The 21,199-nt window shown below is 40.5% G+C and overlaps 1 protein-coding gene and 1 long non-coding RNA gene across 3 annotated transcripts; one reads left to right on the top strand and one right to left on the bottom strand.

The window, feature by feature from the left end:
* Window positions 1–675: 675 nt before the first annotated feature.
* CBX1 (chromobox 1) lies at window positions 676–20,078 on the bottom strand. Its single transcript, XM_028498903.2, has 5 exons — window positions 19,962–20,078; window positions 6,406–6,582; window positions 5,758–5,935; window positions 5,083–5,177; window positions 676–2,182 (listed from the first exon to the last, which is right to left on the bottom strand). The coding sequence occupies exons 1-5, from the start codon at window positions 20,042–20,044 to the stop codon at window positions 2,038–2,040; spliced, it is 678 nt and encodes a 225-aa protein (XP_028354704.1). The 5' UTR covers window positions 20,045–20,078; the 3' UTR covers window positions 676–2,037.
* LOC114487648 (uncharacterized) lies at window positions 6,551–16,651 on the top strand. 2 transcript variants are annotated; one of them, XR_003682882.2, is made up of 3 exons: window positions 6,551–7,666; window positions 7,853–8,498; window positions 12,533–16,651. It is a non-coding gene; the product is annotated as an uncharacterized lncRNA (long non-coding RNA). The 2 variants fall into 2 exon arrangements; XR_003682883.2 differs by having other exon boundaries at window positions 6,551–8,076; window positions 8,425–8,498; window positions 12,533–16,649.
* Window positions 20,079–21,199: the final 1,121 nt, after the last annotated feature.

Raw genomic sequence — 21,199 nt, forward strand, 5'->3', positions numbered from 1 at the left:
GAGCGGCTGGGCCCGTGAGCCATGGCCGCTGAGCCTGCGCGTCCGGAGCCTGTGCTCCGCAACGGGAGAGGCCACAGCAGTGAGAAGCCCACGTACCGCAAAAAAAAAAAAAAAAAGTATATCTACACTCAGTTTATTTGGAACAAATGCTTTGCACTAGTGTGTAGAGCTGAACTGATCTCAGTGGAAATCCTATTTCCCCTTTTATAACTGACAAGAATCTAGTCCCATTTTGGCTCTAGAATTATAGGCAGAAAATGATGTTAAGAAAATGGATGACATTTTAATTCACTGATCAAACACAGGACCAATTCCTGAAAAGTTTGGAGAAGCTGACTTTAGTTACAGTTACACAAATGTATGAAATACCTGAGCCAGGATCTAAACCTAACCCAAAAACCTGTGTTTCCAAACATATCATATTTTGGAAGTGCTATCACGTCACAGAGTGCTGAACGAACTTTGAGCAGTATGAAGACAGAATGATGCGACAATCTTTATAATCTCTGTATCAATTATAAATGCTCAGTGTCAAAGATTCACACCAGACACTAGATTATCAAGCCTACAGTATTTAAGAAATAAAACCATTCAAGTGTGGAAGTTGTTCCCAAAGAGGCTCAATCTATAAAATAATAAAAGGCAAGGAGTGTTTCTGGCAAGACAAGACAAAAATCAAGGATTATAAATCTATAGTTTTATTAAGACAAAAACTGACAGTGTTGGTATGAAGTTAAACATTTAAAAGTTTTCACAGAAACCTAACACATGCCTAAAAAGATTTTACAACGGAGTTCTAGATGCAGGTCTAAATGACATCAAGAACTGATGGATCTCATGATTCAAGACAGCATTTTGGGTTTTAGTTAATTCTTAGGATTAAAAAAATTTGTTTTGTTTTAAAGTGAACCACTGCCCCAGTATGAAAATTTAATCTCCTGAGACCAGGGCTTCAGAAATCATTCAACTCTTGAAGTGACTCAGTGAACTTGTGCTGTCAGTGACTGAACCCTGCCACCAATGGTTTCAAAGTTCAAGAAACAGAGGCTCCAAGAGTTTTCTACCCTAAGAGCACCGGCCCTTGTCTTTGCCTACTCTCCCATCTCTTATACCACCCTCTGCCCTTCCCCAAATACTTCAGCCAGTGGCTTGGATGGAGAAGCTGATATTTATAACTTCAAAATTAGAAAAGAAAGGGTCTTCTTGTCGATTTCAAGAATTAGCACCTCTAAGACAGAATGATCTGCCTGTGTATACACTCCAATAAGACTTTTCCTCAACCAGTTTCCATCCCCCAAATGGCAGCTTTGGTAACTTCTTAATTGGGAAGTTAAGTTACCAAAGCTTAATGCTTTTTGGGAACAGCATTAAGCTCAGGCAGGGAAAACCTTGGCTTCACAGGCATTCACAGCTTTTAAACAGTCTCTCACAGTCCTCATTTAGGTTGCCAATGACATTTTTTGAAAGGATGAAATATTCTGGACACAGAACCAAATCATCATTAGTTGTTCTTTCCTTTCTTTCACCATTTCCCCCCGACAGGCCCCAAATTTTAAGAAAAATGATCCTAACCCATCTCCCTTCTTTCCCACCCCATCCCTCCCACCCCAAATAACACACCAGAAATAGCCAAAAACTACATACATGCTACGCTGTAAAAATGCAGAGTTAACACTATTGGGAAGAAGGCTGTGGGTTGTGGAGATGCTCTTTGAAGATCTACAGTATCTTTTGCTCTCCCACATCCCATTCTGCAAGTTTTGTCCTTCATAGAAGGCCCTTTGCTTTTCTCAGCAAAGTTCAGAATGGGTTGCCTTGAAACACTGACCCTCCTTCCCCTCCACTGGGATGGGTGTGCAAACTATACAGCATGGAGTGGCTTTAAAGCACTTGGGCTGCTGTAGGGCACAGAAACTATACTGGCTCTTCAAAGGACATCTTCTCAAGCCCCCTCTACGGTGTCAAGACAAGTAGAACTCCTTCCTTCCCCACTTGAAACCCACAGTCAGATGTGACAGGGGCTGGTACTCAGGAGAGTTAATTCTTGTCATCTTTTTTGTCATCATCCTCCGAGGGGTAGGAATGCCACGTCAGCCTTTCCTCATAGAAGGATATGACAACCTGTGGGCACTTGACATTGGCTTCCTTGGCAGGGACCAGGTCAGCCTCATCAGAGTTTTTCCTGCAGAACAAAGCACAAAGAGACTTTGAGACCAGGTGCTAGTGGTCTCCTAACTTGGATCACCCAAGGGCTTGGGCTTTTAAAATATTAATTCCAGGCTTCCCTGGTGGCGCTGTGGTTAAGAATCCGCCTGCCAATGCAGGGGACATGGGTTCGAGCCTTGGTCCGGGAAGATCCCACGCTGTGGAGCAACTAAGCCTGTGCACCACAACTACTGAGCCCGTGTGCCAGAAATACTGAAGCCCACGCGCCTAGAGCCTGTGCTCTGCAACAAGAGAAGCCACCACAATGAGAAGCCCACACACCGCAACAAAGAGTAGCCCCTGCTCACCGCAACTAGAGAAAGCCCGCACACAGCAACGAAGACCCAACGCGGCCAAACATAAATTTTTAAAAAAATTTATAAAAAATAAATAAAATATTAATTCCAGAAGAGCAGGTCAGGGAAGGATGATTATATGGTGTTAAGCATCATTTACTAGCAGCTTTTTTTTTTTTTTTTTTTTTTTGCGGTACGCGGGCCTCTCACTGCCCTGCATCGGCAGGCGGATTCTCAACCACTGCGCCACCAGGGAAGCCCTACTAGCAGCTTTTAGCCAAGTAATATCCTCGGAGATCTTCTCCCATTGAAAATCTCTAGATATCTTTTTTTTTTTTTTTTTTTTTTGTGGTATGCGGGCCTCCCTCTGCCGTGGCCTCTCCCGTTGCGGAGCACAGGCTCCGGACGCGCAGGCCCAGCGGCCATGGCTCACGGGCCCAGCCGCTCCGCGGCATGTGGAATCCTCCCAGACCGGGGCGCGAACCCGGTTCCCCTGCATCGGCAGGCGGACGCGCAACCGCTGCGCCACCAGGGAAGCCCCCTGGATATCTTTGTCAAAAGCTAACTCTGAACCCCTGGGAAAGGCCGCACACACACATACAAAAGAGAGGCTACCATACTCTTCCAAAGCCATATCCTAGCTGCTAAAAGCCCATGGAGAGATCTTGGCTTGGAAATAGGATTTAATACCATGTTGGATAATAAGATTTAATACCAATTTGGCACTGACCAGAGCCAATGCAGGTGGACACTTTCTTGCTTACTCATAATCATACTGTTTAACACTACCAAGTGCCATGCTCACACAGACAGGCCACAACTCCCAGGTGCTTTGAAATGGTGCTTCAAAACTGGGAGGTAGAAAATAAAGGGACTGTTACATAATTCTCCATATTTTTTCTGAATTTTAAAATGTTCTCAGAAATCGAAAACCATATACATATTACAAGGGACTTAGAGGTAAGCTCTATCTTCAGGTCACTGGGAACATCCTAGATGGAAGCAATAGTATAGGGCAGGCAGCAGATAGATATATATGATGGAATCTCTGATGAGACACTACCCCAAACTTCCAGAACTTCAGCAACAGGTACACCAAAGCCACACAGCCCCACGGAACCAGGGAAGAGTAAGCCAGTAAGGTATGTTTTTGAACAGCAGACAAGAGAATGGGAGGGAAAAGGAGTATAACAGTATGGGAACCTGAAGCAGGCTGCCCCTTTGACAATTCAACAACAGCCTTTGAAGTAAGAGTTCAGTCTTTTCATTGCATAGAAAAATAGCTACTTTGCGAAATGAACAAGTATCTCCATTCTCCAGGAAAATCACTTTAAAGTGAACTTGGTTTAATAATCAACATCCAATCTTATCTTAACTTACAGAGTTACATTCGGCTATAATCTTTACACACACTAGTGAGTGAACCAAAGGAATGTAGTGTCAAGCAATAAGGAGGTGCTACCGTTACTCAGACTGGTCACGTGCAGCCAGAGAAAGTGTATTCTAGTTGGATTGAATAAGTCCTGGTATTAATTCCTTTCCCCCATATGCAGCACCTTAAAAATCAACTTTTCTCCTACAGGCTAGCAATAAATAAGCTAAAAGAAGGTCAGATTCAGTAAACACCTAGGGAATGCATGGGAAAAAAAAGAGAGGTTTATCCGGTTGTGCCATAGGCTTTCAGTGTTCAAGTTAGGCCTCTCCTGCCACCTTCTAAAGGAGAGGAATTAGTACAGATATCAGTTTCCAAGAAGGTTCTAGACTGACAAAAGGACAAAGCCCCTAGAATGCTGCCTTCTTTGGCACAGACTTAGAATTATTCACTCCTAATTTATATTTTAAGGACAATGAGCTCCACTTTGCGGGGGAGAACAAGCACTTCAAACAAGCAAGAAAAAGGGAAGAAAGCCTTCCTTTGGACAGAGAATAGAGAAATTATAGAGAATTTTGGGTTAATTACAGTTCTTAAGATTCTCAAGACAACTTTTCATTAAGCTGTTTCATGGAGTACTACCACCACTGGTATTTATACTTATAATGGAAAAAAGCAGGCTTCTCTCTATGCTTAGTATAGTAAAGGGGCCTTGCTGACCCCTGCTGGCAGATACTGCAATTGTAGCATCTGCACAAACTGGAAAGGATCTAACAGTCAAGGACAAAGGAAAAGCTACAGAAATTCTTTCCTAACCCTGAGAAGTTAACAGAATTTCTGATCCTGGGGCCAGCCCCATCTTTATTAAGGAGGTGGTGGAAGGGGAGGGTGGTTCAATCACATTTCTTTTTTCCCCCCTTTATTTACATAAGTGAAATGTGATTGATTCCTCTCCATACCCTCTGTACTCCAGATTGTCTCCCACCTCCTAAAAAAAATGGGCAAAGATCTGAGAATCCTAAGGGCCCCTACCTGTAACTCACGAGTCCAGGTTGGCAGTCAGGCCGAGGGTCACTATCGAAGGACTATGCCATCTTAAAGATTTCACACCTGGGCGACTGGAATTTTGAAGGTCCAGCTCTTTTCCTCTGGCATGGAACAGATGTGGAGAAGAAAAAAACAACCACACAGAGCCACTGGCAGACTCACCATTTCATCAGGAACATGAGTTCTCCGCTGGAGTCTGTAGCTCCAATAATCCGCTCCGGTTCCAAACCCCGGGCAAAGCCTCGTGGCTTTTCTGACTGTAAAAACCAGAGAGATGGAACAATTTTAACTATATGGGACTGTTCTCCGGACTGAAGCCACTCCTGTTTCTCTGACAATGTTATCAAACCCTTTTGCCAATATTTCACCAAATCTCTGGCTCTAAGTCACAAGGCTTTTAGAATCCTTCTGAGTGATTATTCCATCAAGTTTTGAAGTGCTTGATGTTTCCTCATATGTAAAAAGGGACCCACATCTCAAGCAAAATAAATGTTCACAACTGTTCTTCACCCTCAAAGGTACCTTACTTTACGGTATTGAATAGATTAAAACCTGTAATGATTAAAACACTGACAGCCATCTCCTCACAGGAATGAATTCCCTTGCACTTACTCTTCTTGAACCTCACATAAAATACGAGTGGATTATGTGGCTTCATGAGATTGAGCCCTCAAACATTTTTAAAGCATTAGCCTATCTAACATTCCAAAAGGATTGAGAGCCAGCTGCTGAGATCTAAGGAGCAGCAGAACAAAAGTGCTTAAATTATCTGGCTTTCAGCTTCTTTGACAGCAGCATGAATTCTAGGCTAGTAAAAATTCTTACTTCGAGCCTTACCTCTTCTTTCTTCTTCTTTGGTTTGCTCTCCTCCCCCTTATCTTCCGAATCAGAATCAGCTTTGCGCTTGCCTCCCTCTGATTTATCTGTCTCGTGTGCTGTTTTCTGTGACTGCAGGAACTCAGCAATGAGATCGGGGCAATCCAGGTTTTCTTCTGGCTCCCATGTGTTGTCCTCACTGAAACCAGAGGCACACAAGTCACACTTTCCACTCAGCACACTCACACTAAGGAGAAGCACAGGAGGACAAAAGCTGGTGTCCTTGGAACAGAGGAGTTAATGATAAAAAATAACTGGATTCTGTCCAAGACCAAGAACTTGACAAAGTTGACATTTCTTGGGAGGCGGTAGGGGGCTTTTTAGTACAAAATGAAAGCTTAGAAACTTGCCTCCTTCAAAAGAAAGTTACTCTCTCTTTGCAAACTTAGATCAGTGTAAAGCCACACAAAAAACTGCTCATCAGAAATCAGTCTTGCATGATAGCACTTTGTACATGTAGGTCATTTTCCTAATTAAACTATAAGCCATGAAGGCCAGGCCTGAGTCACAATGTACCCATCAGAGCACTCTGGATCATGCACATTACCAGTCTCCTGAGAAATAGCTGGTGACCAAATGAGTGGATTTTCCTGGGTCTAAGAAACTTACTCTGAGAACCCCTTCCACTTTAGGAGGTACTCCACTTTGCCCTTTACCACTCGACGGTCGAGAACTTTTTCCACCACATATTCTTCTTCCTCTTCTTCTAGCACCTCCTCCACTTTCTTCTTGTTTTGTTTTTTCCCCATAGTGCCCGCCAGCTTTCTGGTATAAAGGGTGACGCTGCTAAAATGATAAAGGAAATAAAAAGGACATTAGGGTACACTCTTCTTAGGAGAATATTTGGATAAGAAAACCAGGGACATCATAGATGATTTTAATAGTGCACGCTTGGGACTTCCCTGGTGGTCCAGTGGTAAAGAATCCGCGTTCCAATGCAGGGGATGTGGGTTCGATCCCTGGTCAGGGGACTAAGATCCCACATGCCATGGGGCCACCAAGCCCATGTGCCACAACTACTGAGCTCGTGCGCTTCAATTAGAGAGCCTACGTACCGCAAACTACAGAGCCCACATGCCCTGGAGCCTGAGTGCCACAACTAGAGACAAAACCCGCATGTCAGAACTAGAGAGAAGCCCGTGTGCTGCAACGAAGATCCCGCATGCCGCAACTAAGACCCAATGCAGCCAAAAATAATAAAATAAATAAGTAATAAATAAATCTTAAAAAAAATAGTGCATTCTGCTTTAATAAATGTTATGCCTATTCATCTTCAATACCCAAGAGTTTTCTATGTTCAGCTAGAAAGTTTTCTAAAACAGCCCCAACTAATCTCACAGCAAAACTTCTTTATTCTTGCATATCCACTTAAAACTTTTATACCCATTCTTTCTAAGTTAAAAAAGCTCTCAATACCCCTTTACTTATGGTATCTAAAATATTACATTTATTTGAAAAAAAAGCAATCCTCCTAAAAATAAGGTCTATACATCAAACCTATATACATATAATCCTCTGATCCATACTTTCTCCTAATTCTCTGAATGTTTTTCAATTTCATCACAGTATCGGACTTGGATTTTTACTAAGGGAAATGGCTTGTCCTATTTATTAAACATCTAGTTTAATTTTCCCTTCTGTATATGCATATATAATATAAGCAATTCTTCTACACTGTTAAACACAATCTCTTTTGAGTCCCCTAAGGTTATGTAGTCTTTTCTGAATGCCACCATTAATTTATAATTCTCAAGTTTCTTGTGAACTTTTTATTCTACTTTTTATTTCTAAGGCTGAGAAGGATTCATAAAAATGCCAGAATGACCATGGAATTCTCTAAACGAATTTGGAAATAAGTGGGGGAAAAAAGGTGGGTATCACAGATAACAGAACCTGAATTTATTCTTTTGTAAAATACATCATCAAGCTGGGTAACCTCTAAGGGTTTTTCCAGTGCTAAAATTCCAGTCCCCTATAAATCTATTTTCTTTAGTCCTTCATACAACTCTTGACTGTTGGTAAGCATAAAGCCTTATGATTACAAATGTGTCAGTAGGTGGCGCCATAAGATATCTATACAACAAAAAATTGATCTACAAAACTGGCTGCAATCTACAAATTGATAGATAGATCAGCTGCCCAGAAGGAAATACAAAGAATCAAGAGAAGGTGGCGGCGTAAGATATCTATACAACAATACTGATCTACAAAACTGGCTGCAATCTACAAATTGATAGATCAGCTGCCCAGAGGAAATACAAAGAATCAAGAGTATGGCAGGTGATCGAAGAGAAGAAAGTAGTTACTACCATGTTTCATGTTTGAATTTAAGGCAATGCTAATTGGGGTTTAAACTGGTTATTCCTAGCATCCTTGGGAAAAGGAGTCAGTGAAAGTAGTCTCTTCTAAATAGTTTTAAATTGGCACGTGTAGACAGAACGTATTTTAGAAAGAGTTCATCTATAGACTATATGGAATATAACAAACCTTTAATAAAAGTCAGGCTCATCAATATCAGTTATAGTATCTACAGATGCTTATTTAGGTTTATACTCTGAGATATTCTCATATCTGCATATATGAGCAATGCTGACTTACTGAAACAACAAACATTTGTTTGGCTACTAGAAAATTCTGGACATTGCTGGAGACTGGAGATTCAAGAGAGTAATGGTCCCTGTCTTCCTGAAACCTAATGTCTGGTAAGAAAAAAATATAGATACCTCTTCCACTAAAGGTATTCTGAACTTTTGCTGAGTGGCGCACACACACACACACACACACACACAGAGACACACACACACAGAGACACACACGGCCGCACACACAGTTTTCTGAGATGCTTTCAGTGTGGCCTAAGGCAACACCCAATGCCCCTGTCCACACAGTTCAAAACACACATCTGCGCTAAGACTGTTCTTCTCCATTTACATACCAAAGATTCTGCTTTCCTTCCCTCCCCAACCCATCTTTTAGTGCCATGAGTTTTCCTTTTCTTGTTACTGAACAGACTAATCAGTGTATTGAATGTCACCTGCTAATTATTGGCTAGCTTCATTGTGCCTCTGATTCAGAGCCTGTTGCTTCTTCCTGGAGGGAGATACTTTCAGGTTTTCAGAATTCTGATTGCCATGACAAGTGTTATTTTATAAGGAAAGGAAAAAAATCTAATTTTTCTTTTGGATAAACGCAGTAATGTTTGCTCTGAAGAACAAGTGCTACTCATTGCTTGCTTCCTTTCACTGTCAGCTGAAGGGGTGGCAAGATTCACGCATCAGTTAATGTGCAAAGAAAAATAAATTGACAATCACCTTTCAATAACAAAGCATACCACAACTCCCTACATTAGTCTGGACTCAGAAATTGGAAGCTACTCCCTTTCTCAACAGACAGAAAGAAAACAATGGGTTACAGACAACCCCAAACCAGTAACTGTCCCCTAATAACCCCTCTCCCAAGTAATTAAATTTAAGAAAGGAAAGGAAAGGCAGTCTATCACTTTGGCTTCAGAATTCAGAGATATTGAAGGCTCTGTGTTATCTACATTAATAGCTACATTTGTCTTACAAAAAGAAATATCACTGAATCCTGCCCATCTGATCCTGTTACTACAAAACAAAAAGGTAGGGACAGCTTCTAGCTCATCCTAGCTACTGCAGGCCTCCCCTCCCTTTATCATTAGCATGGCCTCAAGGAGAAAAAGTCATAGCATAAGAATATAATCCTTTAGGTTAGGTAAAGAAAACCCCCAAATAGGGAAATCTAGAGTGAGACTGCTTGATTTTCATCTTTACTCACTTAAATTCATTGTCCTAAGAGCAACTCAAATGAGAAGTGAAGAATGTAGAAAACACACTTCCATTTCTCTCTTGAGTTTTCTTAACTGGCTCATCCCAGCATTTATCTCCAGGGATTGGATTCTCTTTATATTGGAGACTCTCAGCCAGGCTTCCCAGTGTGAGTTTTTTCCTTATTTATAGGTACTTCTCTGGGGTCCTGAATAAACCATTTGTCAAAATCAGTAGAGAAGTGGATTAAATACACAACCCACTCTTCCTACAGAATCTATTGATAGCACCTTCAGACAAGCCAAGAGCTCCCTTAAATATTATGACAGGCCAATTATTTGCATATAGTTTCCAAATTGATTATTTCAAGAGAGACCACCTCTCCCTGAATATGGCAATCTCCAAATACCAGCAGTGACATCTGGAAGGAGGGCTTTCAACTGGAATTGCTTGGCAAGGATATTCAAAGTAACTCAGATCAGCATAGTAGCACAATGGAAAATGCCTTTAGTCAATGCTATTTGTCACTCTCCCTAAATATCCTGGCAACCAAATTATGGCATAAAAAGTGCCATAATCATTGAACAAAGGGTCAAGATATATACTAGAACATCACAAGATGTATACAAGGGCGAACAGTTCTAAATTAACTCAGAAATCTTAGGGACTTCCCTGGTGGTCCAGTGGTTAAGACTCTGCGCTCCCTATGCAGGGGGCCTGGGTTTGATACCTGGTCGGGGAACTAAGATCCCACATACCGCAATGAATCCCGTGAGCTGCAACTACAGAACCCACGTGCCACAACTAGAGAAGCCCTTGCACCACAACGAAGACCCAGCGCAGCCTAAATAAATAAATAAAAAGATTAAAAAAGAATCCTTGGACAAGTCTTCTTAAGAGGGCTTCCCTGGTGGCACAGTGGTTGAGAATCCGCCTGCCAATGCAAGGGATACCGGTTTGAGCCCTGGTCTGGGAAGATCCCACATGCCGCGGAGCAGCTAAGCCTGTGTGCCACAACTACTGAAGCCCACATGCCTAGAGCCCGTGCTCCGCAACAAGAGAAGCCACCGCAATGAGAAGCCTGCGCACCGCAACAAAGAGTAGCCCCACTCACTGCAACTAGAGGAAGCCTGCACACAGCAACGAAGACCTGACGCAGCCAAAAATAAAAAAATAAATAATAATTAAAAAGTCTTCTTAAGGCTCATCACGATGTTTCAGACCAAAAAACCTTAACCTAATTAAGCTGCTACAATTTTTACCTAAATATTTACCGGGTCGGCCACATTTTAAGATGCCTAGAAAAATAATATGTTACATTTGTATTGCACTTTACAGTTTACAAAGTGCTACCATGTTATCTCATTTGATCTTTGAAACAATCCTATAAAATAAGCCATTCACATGTTATTGACACCTCAGAGATAACACAATAGATTTACATGAAATAAATCTTCTAAGGTCACACAATTAACAAAAAATACAGCACTTCAGTATGGACATTTCCCAGCAGGGCTGGGCTAATGGCCCTGTTGCACACACAGAACTAGGAGCTAGCTACACACTTACAGGGGAAATTTCCCTCCAGCCTGTACGAGGAAAGGACTGAAAGGTCTGACTTTAGTCCTCTCTACAATTTGTCATCAGTAAATAAGGAAGTGCAGATAATGATTTTCTTTCAAAAAAAGACCTTGGAATATGTATAGGTGTTTAAAAACCAATGATTTTTCATTGGTTACTGGAATATGGACGGTATACACTGTTAATTAAATCAGCAGGCAGTGACAAAGCTTTGGTTTTTAGGGCCCCAGCAGTCTTCTCAGTCTTTTAAATTGACAAGTGCTAGATGGTGCAGAAGTTTTGAATTTTTGTAGCCTAGCAAGTAGGCTACAGAGAATTACTGAGAAAATGCCAATTTTAAGAACCCCAAATTCTTCTATAGTGTCCCAATAAATCCAGGAATAGTGTAAATCTGAAGCAAGAGTCATGAACTCATAGTTCTTTTAAGAGAAAAAAAGAGCACAGTTGCAATTCTCCTGGATACCCCCTCCACTCCTACAGTTAAGGAGCTAGAAAATGGAAAGGAGGAACAATGCTACTTGCAGGCAGAGGCAGTGAAGTATCAGACACAGGATTAGGCATTCTGTTTTTGAATACAGGCATACCTCCAGACCCCTGCAATAAAACGAGTCTCACAAATTTTCTGGTTTCCCAGTGCATATAAAAGTTTACACTATATTGTAGTCTACTAAGCAATAATAGCATTATGTCTAAAAAACCAATATACATACCTTAAAGAATACTGTGAAAAATGCTAACCAACATCTGAACTTTCAGCAAGTCATAACCTTTTTGCTAATGAAGGAAGGGTCTTGCCCTGATGTTGATGGCTGCAGAATGATTAGGGTGGTGCATTCTGAAAGATGGGGTGGCTGTGACAGTTCACTAAAATAAGACAATGAAGTTCTCCACACTGACTCTTCCTTTCATGAACTGATTTCTCTGTAGCATTCATGCTGTTTGATAACCTTTTACCCACAGAACTTCTTTCAAAATTGGAGTCAGTCCTCTCAAACTCTGCCACTGCTTTATCAACTGAGTTTATGTCCTAGTCTAAATTCTTTGTTGTCATTTCAACAACCGACTAAGTTTACCATCTTATATGCGAGCGGTTCGTGGTGCCCCAAAACAATTACGATAGTAACACCAAAGATCACTGATCACAGATCACCATAACGTATATAGTAATGAAAAAGTTTGAAATATTTCGAGAATTACCAAAATGGGACACAAAGATACAAAGTAAGCAAATGCTGTTGGAAAAATGGTGCCAATAGACTTGCTCTATGCAGGGTTGACCCAAACCTTCAATTTGCTCTCAAACTCTGCTGCTGCTTTATCAAATGAGTTTGTATAATATTCTAAATCCTTTGTTGTCATTCCAACAGCCTTCACAGCATCTCCAAGAGTAGACTGTCTCAAGAAACCACTTTTTTGGCTCAACCATAAGAAGCAACTCACCTGTTGAAGTTTTATTATGAGATTGCAGCAATTCAGTCACTCTTCAGACTGCGCTTCTAATTCTAGTTCTCTTGCTATTTCCACCACGTCTATTTCCTTCACTGAAGTCTTGAACCCCTCAAAGTCATACATGAGGGCTGGGAAATTAACTTCTTCCAAACTCCTGTTAGTGTTGATATTTTGACCTCTTCCAATGAATCACGAATGTTCTTATGGCATCTAGAATGGTGAATCCTTTCCAGAAGATTTTCAATTTACTTTGCCCAGATCCATCAGAGGAATCACTATCTATGGCGGCTACAGCCTTACAAAATGTATTTCTTAAGTAATAAGACTTGAAAGTCAAAATGACTCCTTGATCCACGGGCTGCAGAATGATGCTGTGTTTGCAGGCATGAAAACAACATTAACCCTGTACATCTCCATCAGAGCTCTTGGTGACCAAATGTTGTCAATGAGCAGTAATATTTTGAAAGGAATCTTTTTTTCTAAGCAGTAGGTCCCAACAGTGGGCATAAAATAATATAACTTTATTGTGTGCAGCAGCCCTTTTCACACCAAGTATTAGTTTTTCCATGTGAAATAAGTTAAGATTTAAAATGATAAAGTTATTGTTAAGGAGATGCATTGGGCAATAGAAAAAGCTGAAGAGAGTTTTTGTCTGAAACTGGAAAACAGAACAGTCTGGAAAAAAAGGACCACACGTTGCTAAGACCAAAAAAGGAGCTTGGAGACCATGCTGTAATTATGTTGTAAACAGATGTGCTGTCATCCAGGCTTTGTTGTTCCATTTACATTATACAGTCAGAGTACATTTAGTAGATTTTAAGGGCCCTAAGATTCCTGGAATGGTAAATGAGTACTGGCTTCAACCTAAAGTCACCAGCTGCATTAGCCCCTAACAAGAGAGTCAGCCTGTCCCTTGAAGCCAGGCACTGACTTCTCTCTAGCTATGACAAAAGTCCTAGATGGCATCTTCTTCCAATAGAAAGCTGTTTCGTCTACACTAAAAATCTGTCGTTTACTGTAGCCAACTTCATTAATTATTTTAGCTAGATCTTCTGGATAACTTGCTGTAGCTTCTACATCAGCACTTGTTGCTTCACTTTACACTTTTATGTTATGGAGATGGCTTCCTTCCTTAAATCTTATGAACCAATCTCTGCTGGCTTCAAACTTTTCTGCAGCTACCTTATCTCTTTAGGCTTTCATAGAACTGAAGAGAGTTAGGGCCTTCTCTGGATTAGACTTTGCCTTAAGGGAACGTTGTGACCGGTTTAATCTTCTATCCAGGCCATTAAAACTTTCTACATATGAGCAAGAAGGCTGTTTTGTTTTCTAATCATTTATGTGTTCACCGGAGTAGCACTTTTAATTTCCTTTAAAAACTTTTCCTTTGCATTCATAACTTGGCTAAGCAGCGCCTACCTTTTGGCCTATCTCAGTTTTCAACATGCCGTCCTCACTAAACTTAATCGTTTCTAGATTCTGATTAAAGTGAGAGACACAACTTCTCCTTTCACTTGAACACTTAGAGACCATTGCAGTGTTATTAAATGGCCTAATTTCAATATTCGTTGTATCTCAAGGAATAGGGAGGCCTGAGGAAAGGGAGAGAAACTGGGGAACAGCTGGCAGATTAAGTTTCGCCATCTTACATGGGCATGGTTTGTGGCACCCAAGAACAATTACAATAGTAATATCAAAGATCACTGATCACAGATCACTATAACAAATATAATAGTAATGAAAAAGTCTGAAGTATTGCAAGAATTACCAAAGCGTGACACAGAGACATAAAGTGAGCAGATGTTGTTGGAAAAATGGCACTGACAGGCTTACTCGACACAGGGTTGCCACAAACCTTCAATTTGTAAAAAATGCAGTATCTTCAAATAAAGTGAAGTGTGATAAAACAAGGTATGCCTGTGGTTGGTCCTAGTGAAAGGATATGAGAAGGATCTGAGAAGACAATGTGAGCATAGCTCCTGCTTGCCATCACATACATGAATTATAAAGGGCTACCCCAGAACTTCCATACTGATTTCTTGCCAGCTTAAAAGGTCAAATTCCAGATGTGAGGACAAGGTAACAGCTACAGCCCTCTGAAACAAACCAGTAGGCCTTTTTAGGTAAACACTAAGGTGAAACATTTAGAATGCTGGTCTGGTGAGATGACCATCTGTACTAAGAAAGAATTCACAGGAAAGCAGACCTTGAGTAGAGAACTTTCACCTACATGAGAATAAGAATCACCTATGGAGTTTATAAATATAGATGCCCAGATCCAGTGAGTCAGAGTGTATGTATGTGCATTATTTTAAAAAATATTTTGTTTTTCTAATTGTAATATACTACATGTATTCACATTCAATTAGGGAATCAAAGTTCCCTGGCTCAAAACCTGTCAAAGCTGTTCTTCTATATGTAAACTGACCCAGATGTACATATGTGAAAATAGATATTATAGTTCTATAATTTGCCTTTTAATATAATGTAATGCATCTCTGACATTGTTCCATAAAGGTCTCCATTATTAAGCTGCATAGTATGCCATCTTGTATGGACACACCATACTCTAACCATCCACCTAATGATGAAAATTTGGGTTGTTTCCAATTTTTTATTATTGCAAACACTGTTGCTTTGACCATGGCACCTGCATCTTTAAAAGCTCCTTAGGCAATCTGATGTACTCCTTGGATATAAGCCATTGCTGTAAGAGGATTGGCAGAAACTACATTCCTCAGGTGAAATTACACACATTACTGCAGACATAAATCAACTCTCATAGTTAGCTAAAAGGCAGGTGAACGTTTTACTTTCTCCATAAAAATTTGGAATAAGGCTGAACAGTAAGTAATAACTGATGTTCCTGAAAACGAAACCTCTACATCACATTCAACATCATTCACTCTAGACCTTTTTTGTACTAGCAATGAAACTGGAAGAGCACTGCCTGAAGGGTCCTCACAGTTCCTTTCACCAGAAGAAAGCTAGTATGAGCACCAGAAGCATGATATCTTTGCTGTCCTTGACCTCTCAAAACTTTATGCTTATAGGTAGTTATATATATTTACTGCATAACTCAGTTTTCTCATCTGTAAAATAGGTGTAACAACTCTCATGGAATTCCTTTGAGGTGAGCTTTTATGACCTTCTGGCATTCATTATCTATTTACATATTTGCATATATGTCCTACTTCATTATTTACTGCTTTAAGCGTAAGGATAACTCTCTGAAATCCAGTGCATTAGGAACTCAGTGAGAAAATACCATTTTTGTTCTATGTATATGGCTGAAATTCATGGCTAGGTTTTTCTTTCTTTCTTTTTAAAATTTATTTTGGCTGTGTTGGGTCTCCGTTGCTGCGCACAGACTTTCTCTAGTTGTGGTGAGCAGGGGCTACTCTTCCCTGCGGTGCGTGGGCTTCTCATTGCGGTGGCTTCTCTTGTTGTGGGGCACGGGCTCTAGGCGCACAGGCTTCAGTAGTTGCGGCATGTGGGCCCTAGAGCGCGCGGCTCTAGAGTGCAGGCTCAGTAGTTGTGGAGCACAGGCTTAGTTGTTCTGTGGCATGTGGGATCTTCCCGGACCAGGGATCGAACCCGTGTCTCCTGCATTGGCAAGCGGATTCTTAACCACTGTGCCACCAGGGAAGTCCCCTGGCTAGGTTTTTCAAAACAGCAGAGCAGCTCCAGAACACACTCAAGAAGGACCCAGGTGTGACTGGTATGAATGACCAATAATTATAAAACAGAAACCAAGATCTCATTTCTGGAAGACTGAGATAGAAGAGCTGCCAGAAACGGAGAAATCACATTTCATATACCTAAAGTGTAGGAATTTCTTATATTCTTCCTTTTATCTCACCCAGGCAGCAAAACAAAGTAAGAAAGCCCTTGCAGTAAATGGCAAAAGGAATCTATGCTCCTATGAAGACAGATAAGATAGGTGAGAAAAAGGAAGTAAATTCTGGATACAAACAATGGAAAGTTTCAACAGAATTATTTGCAAAAGGAATGTTAAGATGTCTGAAGAACTACATAAATACCAAAAGTCAGTTTTAATGATTCATACAGTAAAGTTCTATAACAAACTTCAGAGGTTGTGATTTCAGGCTCTGATTTTACAGATATACTTTTTTTTTTTTTTTTTTTTTTTGCGGTACGCGGGCCTCTCACTGCTGTGGCCTCTCCCGTTGCGGAGCACAGGCTCCGGACGTGCAGGCTCAGCGGCCATGGCTCACGGGCCCAGCCGCTCCGCGGCCTGTGGGATCTTCCCGGACCGGGGCACGAACCCGGGTCCCCTGCATTGGCAGGCGGACCCTCAATCACTGCGCCACCAGGGAAGCCCAGATATACTTTTTAAAAAGGCCAATCACCCAATTAAATGAATGGTCTTTCTAAGAATTCATATAGCTTTTACTGAGTCCTAGACAAAATTATGACATTCTTGATTTCTCTCCACTCAAGCTCCATATCCAGTCTCTTACTAAATCCTGTTGATTTTATATCTTAAATATCTTTTAATTTATACATTTGTCTAGTCCCACTACTACCATCCTATTCCAAGCAACCATCATCTCTTGCCTGGATAACTCCCAACCCAATTCATTCTCAATACTAGCCACTGATGTAAAAATGCATCATACCATTATCTGTGGGCATTTGAGCCGAAGACCACTGCACCTAACCCTATCAATCACAATTACCTTGCCCTTTGCTCCATTCTTCACTTGATCAATTCCCTTAGCTAATAAAATGTCATCATCAGAAGCTTCCCTGAAGCCCCAGACTAGGTTTAGGTTAATTCTTCCTGTGAACATGCTCCTACAGTATTCATTCATTTAACAGTTATCTATTGGGTGCCTATTATGTGTGAGCCACTAGAGAAATAGGGTGAACAAGACAGACAAAATCCCTGGTCTCTGAGAGTTTATATTCTAATGTGGACAAATGAGTCAGCATGAGTGGGAGTGTATGCATGCATACATGCGTGTGCAGAGTAGGGCACAGACAAGAAGCAAGAAAACATTAGTGATAAATGCTATAAAGAAAATATCTTCAGATTAAGTAACATTTAAACAGAGACCCAAATGACAAGGAGACAACTCGGCAAAAATCAGAAAAACATACCAAATTTAAAGAATAGTGGGTTCAAAGTCCTAGGGTGAGAAGACCTTGCTATATCTGAAGAACAGAAGTGTGGCCAGGTAGAAAGACCTATATTGAGGGAGCAGCAGACAAGGACCAGATGATAATTACCATGCATTTCACTCCCCACTTCATTCCTTCATCTAGCTCCTTTTTCCATTCCTTGTTTTCCTTACCCATCTTTTGCCTCTAGCTTCGGTTTAACACCTAGTCAGTTAATGGCCATAAAAGTTTATAACTACAGCTCTACTAGCTTTTAATACCATCTATTAAAAAAACCAAATCAAATCAATAAGGATTTACTAAGAGCCTGGGTGGAATAAAGGGTGACGAATTCATCCCAGCTAAAGCACTGAAAGCTTCTGAAAGTTCCACATCACAGGATGTGGAACCCCCTCAGACCCAGGCAAATGGAACTCTTTGGCCAGGCTAGCAGCATATGCAGACTCACAGGAAGTACAGGCTTTTGAAAATCCCATAAGGACTAGTAATAACATAATAACTTTTATTGAATACTTAACACTTAATGCATAGAAAGGCACTTAATTCATTGCTCACGACATCTCTATTAAGCCCATTTCACAAACGAGGAAACTAAGACTTACCGAAGCAAAGAAAAATTCCCCAAGTCCCCCCCTCAAGCGTAAGACACAGAGCCAGGACAGTATGATTAAAAACATACCAAAAAGGTACAAATGCAATTGAAGTTCATTTCAATAGAAGAAATGACAGGCGTATGTAGTAATTAGCAAAAGAAATGTAAGCAAGAAGAAGTAGCCACCAAGGCACTACCGGGGCTTGGAAGAATAAATGGCTAGGGTGATTAGAAAGGTTTCAAAAGGCTGGGATTGAGGCAAGGTTCCAATAGCATTTGAAAAACTGGACTGGAGGGAGGCGATTTAGCCCAAGGAACTATTGTTAACAAAAGCAACGGAGGTAGACAGTGTGTAAACCAGTTTGGGTGGGAGTACACTGAATAGGAAAGTGGCAGGTAACTGCTAAAAAATTTTCTACAAACTCTCCTCCTCCTTCCTTAAAAGAAAGGCCAAACTCCACAATGTATATCTAACACCCTTTAGATCCAACCATTCCATACTCCTACTTCCCTCACAAAACCTATTCTCCTGTCAAAACAGAAAAGTACAACCTGAACATATCCTGCACATTTCCTCCATGCATGGATTTGCTCATTATTAAGAAGTGTGCTCCTGTCCAAGACTAGTAGTCAAAATCCTACCCCTCCTTCAAGAGCTAGCTCAAATGCTACTTCTTCCATGATGCTTACCCAACTTAGCTAAATATTATTTCTCTTTTTCTTGTGGTTCCCAAAGCATTTTGTTTCTATTTTTACTCAGACACTCAAAGGTAGGTCTGGACCCAGTGTAAGATGTTGAACCCTATATGGGCAATAAGAATGGATGTCTCAGACTCAGATAACCAGGGAACAGAAGTCCAAAGTTGTCAGCTTTTTAGGGAATGATGAGCAAATAAATCGGATCTGCAAAGAAGTAAGTATCCTTGCTGAGCATTAGCAACTACGTACCAGTCATCAAAAGGCAGGTGAAGGCATGTGTAGTATATTCAGTTTGTAGTCCTGCTAACTCATGTTTCTAAACTGCTTTTAGTTTGTTAGCTGTGGCTGTTTGTGAGGCAAATGCTTTCCAGATGGAAAACTTTACTGAGCAGAAAACAAGAACTTGTGCCACATACCCGGTGGGCAGGAGTTTCATTTTTAAAGAAATCCCTGTCCTCGAATTCCAGGATCTAGGACTAGAATACCAGTGTGTGAATAAAATTAGAATTTTATCTGAGACGTGTCCAGAAGCTTGGCTAACTCCTTTTCATGGTGCTGACAGAAATGAAACTATAGATGCAGCTTGGGTTTAGAGGCCATAGGGATCTGTAAATATTAGTAGAACACAGTGATACCTGAAGCAAATATTTTAGTTTAAAATGAAATAAAAGTGATTAGAAAGCAAGACCAGAATAAGAGCAGAGACCAAAGCATTCATAGACAACAAAACAAAACCAGAGTACTGACCCTAACTTCTCAAATACCATAGTTCTGTTAGGCCCTCAATGTGTTAGCTATTATTAAAGAAAGGCACAATTTCACAGACAAATTAGGCTGCCCTCTTTTGGTCAGTAAATCATAAAAGCTTAAAAGGCAGGAAAGATTTAACAAGTTATTCAAATACTTACAGGATCAGAATTTTGTCCTCATTCAAACAACTTCTCCAATTAACCCTGGAAAGGCTATTCAGTTTTTCAGTAGACATCGCCATTGAGAAATACTTATTAACTCTATACAAAGGACACAAATGATTTTTCAAGATGCTTATATAACAGAAAATATTCAAAGTACTATATAGCTTGCTGTTGAAACCCAGAACCTGGGTTCTCTCCTAATACTTGCCTAAGGTATTTAAAACTGCCACTTGCACAAACTGCATACCTTTTCTGTATTTAATACCAGGGTGAGTATATTAAAAACACAGGCTAAGACAAGCATGCCAAGGGCAACAGTTTTACTCTGCCTAATGTCATAGAATAAAAACAGGCAAATTGATTACATAAATGCACATGAGGCCATACTACTAATACGGGATTCTCAGAAAAGATCTCAAAGCCCTATCCATTCATTCAACAATATGAATGGTCAACTATGTGTCAGACACTTGAATGAACAAGAGGCATGGCCCCTTCTTATATAGGGTATAAACTAGCCATTAGCATCTTATTCCAAAAACTCTTCAGCGAAATAACCTATGATGCAAAAACCCATCAAATCTAATGCAAAATCTGTTATACCACGAGAGAGAGTATATGAACAAGGAAGATTTCAATGGATAAACTACTAGAAAATGACAAAAACGCATCAATTCTCTTTAAGTGGTGTGAATTCAAAAAGAAACATTTTCCTAGTCTCTAAAATGGGCACCAGAAGATATTATGGTTGCTTCCTTTCTTTAGATGATTATAAAAATATTAGTATGTTGTAGTCAAAATGTAGAAGGATAGGGTACCCTTACTTGGTCTCCTTTAATCAAGAAGCTAGAAGCACCAAGCTACACAATATTTACATTTTTAGTGAAAAACAATTTAGGTTACAGCAGCCAATGAAGAAAATGGCACCAGAGGGAAAACTGGAAATGACTGAAGATTCTGAACTGCCTTGAAGCTTTATTAAGGTGTGGCCGATTCCAACACTGTGCCCTTCAGTCATATCACTTTCCATGTAAATATCTGTAAGCACCTTGGAACACAGGCACTAATTTCCCAATTGTATTCCTGCATCCATCCCCAAACCCTGGACCTTTTAGAACTATTCCAAAATGGCTCTTAACACATTTGAGAAGGATAGCTTACCCCTCGCCAGAGGTTCTAGTGTAACTGATCTTTTTGTAAATTCCACCTCAATTGAGCTCAACCAATACATG

The sequence above is a fragment of the Physeter macrocephalus genome, chromosome 14 (genome assembly GCF_002837175.3).
Source record: "Physeter macrocephalus isolate SW-GA chromosome 14, ASM283717v5, whole genome shotgun sequence".
NCBI lineage: Eukaryota > Metazoa > Chordata > Mammalia > Artiodactyla > Physeteridae > Physeter > Physeter macrocephalus.

Bases quoted from the DNA above. Each gene is read 5' to 3' on its own strand.
- CBX1 (XM_028498903.2), bottom strand. From the start codon at position 20,044: ATGGCGATGTCTACTGAAAAACTGAATAGCCTTTCCAGGGTTAATTGG. The intron at 5,936-6,405 runs GTAAGTTTCTTA...CTCTGGTTTCAG, and splicing joins AAGTGGAAGGGGTTCTCAGA to TGAGGACAACACATGGGAGC. The intron at 5,178-5,757 runs GTAAGGCTCGAA...TGGTTTTTACAG, and splicing joins CAAAGAAGAAGAAAGAAGAG to TCAGAAAAGCCACGAGGCTT.